Source organism: Pundamilia nyererei, unplaced genomic scaffold (genome assembly GCF_000239375.1).
Source record: "Pundamilia nyererei isolate P.nyererei 1_Seehausen unplaced genomic scaffold, PunNye1.0 scaffold00136, whole genome shotgun sequence".
NCBI lineage: Eukaryota > Metazoa > Chordata > Actinopteri > Cichliformes > Cichlidae > Pundamilia > Pundamilia nyererei.
Genome location: NW_005187537.1, coordinates 927,206 through 936,467, shown reverse-complemented (window position 1 = coordinate 936,467; position 9,262 = coordinate 927,206). Strand labels below are relative to the sequence as shown.

The following is a 9,262-nucleotide window of genomic DNA, read 5'->3' as shown; positions in this document are numbered from 1 at the left end:
ACACACACACACACACACACACACACACACACACACACACACACACACACACACAGGATTTCCTTCCATATACATGAAGTATGATAAACAAAATGCTGGTACAATGAAAGTTGTAAACTAAAAAACAAGTATCTACATATGTTGGCTTTGTGGGGCAACAGCAGGTTGACCTCTGATCCTGCCCTCAGAAGGAGCAAGAACAGGAGCAGAGGTTTATCTTTACACTGAGCTGCCATCTCTTCTGCCAGTCTAAAATCAACACAGCTGATTTACATCCACCTATCCGAGTGCTTGGCTCTTCAAAATCTGCAGTGTGTCTCTGTTCTGTGATGAAATGCGTACTGAGTAATAAAGGAACAATCAACAAAAAGTAGATAGCAAAAGAGATCAGAGAAATTGAAGGTTATGTACCTGCAGATTGCCTTAAAAAAAAGAAAAAAAAGTTTTCTCAATTCAAAAGTACTCATCACAGTTTTTTCCGCTTCCATCTAAATTCATGAGAAAGAGATCTGAGATGAATTGCACGTTTCTCTCCATGTTTATGGAGTGTGAAAAGTGATTAGCATTTATATTCGATGGGGAGGAAGCCCAGATTGCTGAGTTGCAGTGCGCCATGGCCTCACAGGAGACATGAGAGGTTACCTTCAACACAGAACAGTTGTGTATGTAATGAAGGAGAGCGCTTGTTGCTTCTAAAGCTGCTGGACACTTTTCTCTCCTTCCTGATTTTGTGTTATTGTAACACTTCCAAAACTATCTAAGCCCCTTTTTTGTGTCTTAGCTTTGGCATTGTACTTGAGGAAGGGATGTGTTGCAACTTGTGTGCATGGATTCTGTGTTTGTGTGCATCCATGTTTGCTTGTTTATGTCTAATAGCCTTGATGTGGTGCCTAAAAACTCTGATATGGTACAGCTATGCTGTTTCACAGGCGCACGCACACACACGCACATCCCACTTTCCCTTGATTCAGTCAGATGTCAAAAACTTGGAGCTCACCTCACACTTTCTGACCCCCTGCCTACTTTTCGTCTCTTCTCCACCCAGCTACTACACTCAGTGGACCACACTAGAGCACCAGACACACACTTTCTGAACCACCTTGGAAACTTTCCTGGCTGCTATCCCTCCTCCTTTTGCCAAGATTCCCAGTGCCCCTCAGTCCACACCACTGCCCTCTGTGTGTGTGTGTGTATGTGGAAGAGAAGTGTTGAATATACTGCACCCTACTTGAATATATAAATACTGTACATACTGCAAAATCCCTTGCTCCCTAAACCCTAAAACCAAGCCCATTACACAATTCTAAAGCCAGAGTGACCCCCTACAGACGTTGACGTGACGTAACTTCTCGTTCCCTTCTTTTCTGCAGGCAGCTGGTGGAGAATCAGATTACTGTGATTGAGCGTGGGGCCTTTGATGACATGAAGGAGCTGGAAAGACTGTGAGTATGACCAATGGTTGTCTTTAGATAGCCTGAACACACTTAAACTTGAAATGAAAATCCCACCCTTATTCTCATGTGTTTTCACTCTCTGTATTTGTTGGGGGTAATGAGACTAACAGGAATGATACATAAAATCTTGCGAAATCAAGTGTGTGGCACTATCTTGGCCTTTCATTGTGGTTGGATGGTGCTAAGAGGGTACGGTGTGGGCTGCGAGTTTTTTTATTAGCTCTGCCTGACAGGAATGCCCTCAGTGGGATATGTGGGCTTAAAAGGCCTCCCCCACCGCAGACCCTGGCTCATCTGGACAGCACCAGGACTCCTTGACAGCTTGTAAACTCGCCGGGAAAACACACAGACAAACGCAATCAACCACTCCTTAACCCGCTCATTAGTAAATCAATAGTGCTAGCCACATGGAAACCTGCACAGCAGATGACTTTATGGACCACGCCGTAATGCAGACATAGTGGTTAACTTATAAAAGACTTTCCCCTGATCTGAAACCCACATTAACAGTCTGTGTTACCAAACTTGAGACCACGCACAGCTTGCCTTTCCTCCTCCTCCTCCATATTCAACAGATTCCAAACATTGGGTAGACATTTCCATGTGCCAGACCAATGTGGAAATTGAGTGGCTCGTTTCTTTAATGTTTAAAAGCCACTAACCCACCAGCAGGTACAGTTCAGTGTGAACGAAGCAGCAGCAGACCATTAATGTCCATTATGCACTAAATCTCCCTCTCAGCTGGCCGAACACTCTTCTCAGTGTATACAGTGTGTGGCACAAGTCCTAACATCTGTCTGAATTTGTCTGAAGGCATGGCAGTGGCCTCACATTTGCAGCGTCTCTGTGCCACAGTCCTCTCATTCGCTCCCATGGGCCTCAAATGGGCCATTCAAAAAGGAGAGAGTTGTGGTTTTCAACAGATTAGCAACAGTCTGTTCTCCATTGACTTAATTGTTGTATTTGCATAAAGCCTGCCAGTCTTAGATGTTAGCTGTTTGACGTGGAGTCTCTTGCCAACCACCACTCCTCTCAGTGTGTCCTTGGGCTTGAATAAGCTCATCCATTCCTCTTAATTTTATTTAGAAACATCTTTTTTCCAATAGATCGTCCCGAATAAAATGTTTTAGTGTTCCTATAACTGAATGGATATGATTCACTTAAAAAAAAATTGAAATGTTACTATTTTGTTGTTCTGGGAAAGTCAACAGAATGCTATTTTGCAAGGCAAAACAAAGTAATTTAACTGTGTAGCGATAATTTACGGCACTGTCTCTGACCAGCAGTTTTAATTCCCCCGAACTTTCAGTTGGATATTTATGTGACATGCAGAGCACACTGAAACACAATAGCCTGTGGCTAAGCCGATTCTACGGCAGCTAGAAGAAATTATTCACAGCCTACACATTCAAGGACACACATGCATAGACACACGCACAATCACTGGTTGATCATACGTTTTCCTTGCTGCAGGCGGCTGAACCGTAATCAACTGCAGCAGCTTCCTGAGTTGCTGTTTCAGAAGAACCCTGGCCTGTCTCGACTGTAAGTACATTCGCTTTTTTATTAATTTACCTCTTCCTCTCTGTCAGCGCACACTATGCAAACCACCAAAGATGGCTCAGTTAGGCAGGTCTGGTGAATTCTGGCTTTGGTTTGATTAGGTATAAACACAATTAAAGTACAAATATATTTCAATTGCACTTGGTGAAATATACATCAGAACTCTTTCTTGTTGACCGTAAGGCAAAATGAACTGGGTGAGAAGAATGGACATCTAAACTAGTTGGCTTCATATCTACATTAATGGATTTGTAAGCAGTAATAACTTGCACATTAATTTGCAATTTGTTTGTGACGCAGTTTTGAAATTCCTAATCCGGAAGAACGGTCTTTTGTGGGTCAGCTTCTGCAGCTCACAGCACAGATCCTGCTCTTTTAAATGGCAAAGATAACTTAGCATTCCAAATTAAAGTCACTATGCCGACAATGCTTGCTGCCACAAGTGTAACAGCTCTTTTGCACATATGGAAAAAATCGTGGTTGTACTTTGGCTGTCTCATTGTGTGGGTTTGTCTGAAAAATAACGTAAAAGTGTCTGAATGACAGAATGGCACCAGTTTAAGAGCTGGATGAAGCCAGCAATGTTACGTATCCCGTGTCTGAAAAGGGCTTCAGACTGTCTGCAAGAGGATCCAGGGGTGACAGAGATTTGATCAGACTGGAGCTAAGGGACAAATTAGACTGTGAACCTAAGTCCAGGTGAAAGGATGGCTTTGTTACTTAATGAGATTGTTTTATGTCATGCGAGTCCGCCAGCATGCTCCACCTTCATCATATGAATGGTGAAGGTGGAGCACACTTTCGTTTGCTTCTTGTTAAGACCGGTCCCATTCAGTCACACACCCACACATCCTTCCACTTATGCACCTCATGCAGCGAGACGATCCCACAGTAATGCTTAACTTTTATTCCCATCTACAAAGAGGCTCTATGTTTCTTTTTCTTTCTTTGGTATAATCAGTGTCCCTGTTGCTAACTGATCATTGGAGCCCCTATTATTCGCGTTCAGATTACCTGGAGCATCTGGGAATAATGAAACAGTGGGACATGGAAAAGCCATTTCCCTTCCTTCTATACTCATAGTGATACTACTAACCCATGATCCTAGCCTTAGCCCTCCATCTGTTTATCTTGCGTTTGATGTTTAACACCATCTTGAATCTATCTGTCGCTTCCTTGCAACTATTTCCCCACGTCACCTATCATTATGCCCAAACCAGCCGCTGGGAATTTAAGGCCTCCTCTTTTGGTACAAGGCTGGTTGTCTTGTTGTTTGCTCACACTGAGCAGCACTGAGTTGTGTGTCTAGTAGACTAAGAGCAGACCAAGGCTTCTCAGACCAGCGGATGGCCTTGAACCAGTGTGATTGGTCCATCTGGAGCAGCTGGCGTAGCCAGCAGCCAAATGATTGTGCTAACACATCCAGTCTAACTTCATGGTCATTATTCTAAACCTATCACTGGGTTCTCAGCCATGTTCTGGAGAGTGAGACTTTGTTTAACATTGCTTAATCGATTCGCTATGTGTCTGTGTATACACTCATTTGTTCTTTATCCTTGGTTAGACAGAAGAGAACAGTAATTGACCTTGAGGCTTTTCAGGTGTGAAAGTGCCTGGCATTTTTTAACAGTTAAAACAAATCCAAGGCCAAGGAATCAGCAATAATTCAATCTTTATGGTGCCAGTGCTTGACTGACAGATACTACTTTGTGAAAGACTTGTAGTCCTTGTTAAAAAAAATTTGGGCTAGTAGCGTGGGATCAGGAGCAGCAGTAGAAGACAAAGATATTTTTTTCCTAAGGTGTTTCTCAACTCCTGAGCAGTGTTCCCGACCACACCATGGGTTCTGGTTGCAGTCGGATGCGGTTGGGTTACAGCCTCGTCTCGCTCCCGCCAGCAGCTTTTAATGGACTTAAAAGGTCCTCATCTCCCAGAGGAAGACTTTCACTGCTATGTCATGTGTGCATTTATGTGTGTGTCTGAGGACGACAGAGAAAGAGAGGGAGAGAGCTCAATAGACAAAGAGAGTCTGTGGTTGCGTATGTATTTGTGTGCGAGTCTTTGCACTTGCTCAAAGAGCTCACTGGGGCTTGTTAGGGTCTGCCTTTATGATCCCAACAAAAGAGGTTAATGTGAAAGCCCGCTGCCCTCAGGTGTAGCACAAACCCAGATGGTTTCTCTTCTCTTGGAAGCAGGATTAATTGCTCCCCTTCTGCTTTTCTATACTTTTACGCTCTTGCTGTCTTTTTTGCTCTACTCTTTTTTTTATTATTCTCTTTGCTCATTCTAGAGTGAGGGTTTTAAGGAAAGCTTGTATAACAAAGTGGCCATTTGTCTTAGACACCCTGCTGAGAGGACAAACAGAACGAAGGGCAAAAGGGGGTAGAGGAGCAAGGGATAGCAGATGAGATTGTCGCTCTCATTAAACTTTAGAGGAAAAGCTACCGGGTTAATAAAAGGGTGTTGGTTAAATGAGCAGTGTAGTGTTGTTTTGTGGGAAGTTTTTAAACACTTGATCCCATGGAGTCATTACGTTAACGGGGTAATGAGTTTGCTCTACAAAGGGAAGATGAATTAATCCAAGTGCTCTTGCTAGAACACATTTTTAAAGAGCTCTAGTAAAGTCTACCGTAAAAGAAAGAAATATTTAGCATTTAGAAATAACTGAATTTTATCTTGTGCTTGAGCGTCAAAGCTAATAGGTTTAAGGTGTATAATGTGTCTTGGTTCATTTAAAAAACAGAAAACTGCACAGGTGGATTTTCAAGAGCTACGTACTTTCTCTTGTGAGAGCCAAACTCTTTATACAGAGCCCTGCTACACTGCCTCCTATCTTTTGCCATGCCTCAGAGATCCTGGAGACACTGATGCATGGGGGAAATAGGAAAGATAATTGGAATTGATTAGAGATGATTAGGGAGAGACGGAGTTAGTTAAAGCTTCCTGTGATGGATGACCCCGACACGAAGGCATGGGAACAGTGGCTCGGAGGTGAGAGGCGCTGCGCAGAACATCACTGAACAATAACAGTGAAAATAGAGTTGCATTCATCACTGTTAACGACCTGTTGCCCCCCTCTCACCACCCTTGACTACTCCTTATCCCACTTCCACTGCGCTTCAGATCTGTAATCTACTCATCCATGTTTGTAATTAGTGTGCTTTCGCAGTGGGAGAGCAGGAGGAAGGAAGGACCGCAGGATGGAGGGAAAAAAGTGGCATAGGTGAGTAGAGTCGGGGGCGTGTAGAGCAATTGGTCTGATAGCTGGCCCCAGGGAATAGCATCTGGTTTAGGCTGACGATGGGTGACTGGGGGAGGAGGAGACAAAAGGGTATTTTGAGGTTTTTGAGCAAGCGTATTTGCTTGGGACAGCAACACAGGTTTGTTTAGAGGGGGTGTCGCGTTCGATAATGACCAACTTTTTGTATTATGTTGTGGGTTAAGGAGATAATCAGGGAAGGTTTTCTCTTGTATAACTCCCCAGGAAAGATGAGGGAGGTGGAGGGATGTGGGAAGGGTGTGGTAGTACCTGCACTACAGGGGAGCTGAGGAAACCCTGGCAAAGGTTTGAAAAAGGGGGTGTGTCTCATCCGTCTTTAAGAAGCTTTTTTACATCCTTCAATTTAACGTTAATGCCTGGCAACGGGTACTCTAATATACACAAACACCAAACGCACACACACACACATTCACTGAGACACACAGGCAAATGTGCACAGACAAGAGAAAGAAAACTGAGGGAAAATGTAAATAACACTAATTAGACACAAACACTCAGAGAATAACACTATAATTAGATCTCTGTGTGTGGATGGTATGCATACACAAGGGATTACGTCCTTTCTGTGGCTCTGACTGTAGATAAAAGAGCCGCTTCAGATATGTGTTGATGCAAAGCTGCTTCTTCTGTGTTTGTGTTGGAGAGATGCTGTGTTTTGTGTTTGTTGATTGCTTGATGCTTAGGGAACAGTAGCTCAGAGTGAAAATAAAGAATTATTTAGGGTAGGAAATCTTGAATAAAGTGCACTATCATTAAGCCTATAAATCATCTCTCTGTCACAGTTTTCCCACTTGTTTTGACTTTGTTACCATTCAGCACATATACACTATTTTCCCCTTTTCATTTGCTTCAGATTGATTGGCTTGTAAACTTGCTCCAGTGTTCCAAGACTTCTTGTGCCATAAAGCAAGCAAATTAACTCTTTTGACTTTTGACTTTTTGTGTATGACTGCGTGAAAGACTGAGTTGAATGTGTGTGTGGGGGGGGGGTTTCTCTCCTCGTGACCGTTTGTGTTTGTATAATACTGTGCTGTGTAGGCGTCTTTGCATGCATGCATGCATGTGTGTGTGCATCTGGCAGGCTGTTAATGCTTCAAGCTGGTCTTGTTGTTTCCTTCTCTTTGTCTCTTCTGATGAATGACCTGCCTCAGTGTGCTAGGACTCTCTCTCTTCCTTAGAGGACTGTTTGGGCTCCCGCTTGGCAGCAGTCCCCATGGCAACTCATCTTCATCAGAAGGTTTCTGTGCCATCAGTGGTAGACATCCTGATTTCTTGACTGTGGTTTGTCTGACACTAAGTAAATAATGACAGCACAGACTTCAGTGAAGCTAGCTTCAGACTTCACACTGTGTATCCATTTCGAAACTTCCGTCTAGTACATTGTATACACTATGAAGTTACTTGCACAGTATGTGAATTGTGACAGTATTGTCATTATGGTAGTACGTTTTTATTGAACACACTTAACAAAACTGATTGTAATGTTTGACTATTGTAGCTTCAGCCACACGTTTTATGTGCATCTTGGCCAGCCTCTGACTATGCATGCTATTGAGATCTTCTATGGTGAAAATGACAGTTTAATTTGGACATCCAACTTTTTTTTAAATCTGCTGCTATTGGCTGTTTTGCTAGCATTTGCATCTCTCACTCAATTGCCCAAATGGTCTTTGGGTTTTCTGACAGTGTTTCAAAGCTTTTCTTTGGACATTGGTTCCTTTTTCACTTCATTTTAAGTCCAGTACAGGATGTTATGGCTCATTCAAGCATAGAAAACTTATATCAAGAGACAAGCCAGGGATCCACCATGCAAAACCATCTGAAAAGCATCTGATTGTCAAGGGCTTCATTTTGAACATGAAAACAAAAATCGCACACCTCAGTATTAATGCATCAGTGTGAGAGCATCTTGACAGAGAACAGAACAAAAGGCAGCCAACCTCCAAAGAAGAGTTTTCAATGTCCTTCAAAAAGCCTGGAGAACTATTCCTGGAGAATACTTAAATAAATTAAAAGAAAGCTTGCCCAGTAGAGTTCAGGCTGTGTTGAACAAACCAGCAAATCTGATGAAGATCCTCATCACTTTCTTTAAAACTGCCAGAAAGAGCATTGACCTTGGCAAAGGAAATGCTCTCAAGGATCCTTTGAGCACTAATAACAAAAGACACATTTTTTCATTATTCCTGGAAGAACTCACCTCCTCAACAAAAACCATCAGAGGTGTTTATCTATATTTATTTTCCTAATTTGAGTGACGCTGGGTGAAATTTTAACTTTAGTGCACGGGTGACGTTTATTTATTTATTTTTTAAGCAGTTTGAAATACCTGACTTGGCGACCAAACTGGCCAGACCTTAACTTTTTGCCCCCGTCCCTCTTCCTGCCCCTGTCCTTGTCAGATGGTAAAAGTGGCTTTTATGGCTTGTCACTGTTTTCTTTACGAGTCGGACCGTGTGTGAGAGAGAAATGCAGACCAAACCATGTGAGGAGAGCGGAAGCCAAAAGGGGGTAATTTAGAAACCACTCTGCCATCTGAAATATTCACAACCACAGCACAAGGGGAATGAGAAAGAATGAAAAAGAGGACAAAAAACAGACAGAAGAAAGACAAAGTTAAAGAACAGAGAGAGAGATGGTCAGAGGTGCAAAGGAGAGCAGCACAGATGTAGCAAAAGCAGGAGAGAAACAGCGGTGTTTATATTTACTAACGATTTTGTGTCCTTCCTCATGAATAATTGAACAGATGGATTGAGGCTTGTTAAATATTCACACTCAAGCACTGGGACATCAGTGGTCTGTGTGTGTGTGTGTATGTCCACTGTCTGGTACACGCTGTTCTACATACACACTCATACCATCTCTGATGCTCTAAATATTCATACAAGCAAACATGTGCGCGCGCACACACACACACACACACACACACACACACACACACACACACACACACACACACACACACACA

The 9,262-nt window shown here is 42.8% G+C and overlaps 1 protein-coding gene across 4 annotated transcripts in view; it reads left to right on the top strand.

Annotated features, from left to right (window-relative positions):
- The window catches only part of slit1a (slit homolog 1a (Drosophila)), an 85,878-nt gene that overhangs the window by 12,129 nt on the left and 64,487 nt on the right, over window positions 1–9,262 (top strand). For all 4 annotated transcript variants that reach the window (XM_005743850.2, XM_013913544.1, XM_005743849.2 and 1 more), the window contains exons 3-4: window positions 1,371–1,442; window positions 2,928–2,999. In XM_005743850.2, the coding sequence (XP_005743907.1) occupies window positions 1,371–1,442; window positions 2,928–2,999 (144 nt within the window). The remainder of the gene's footprint in view (window positions 1–1,370; window positions 1,443–2,927; window positions 3,000–9,262) is intronic.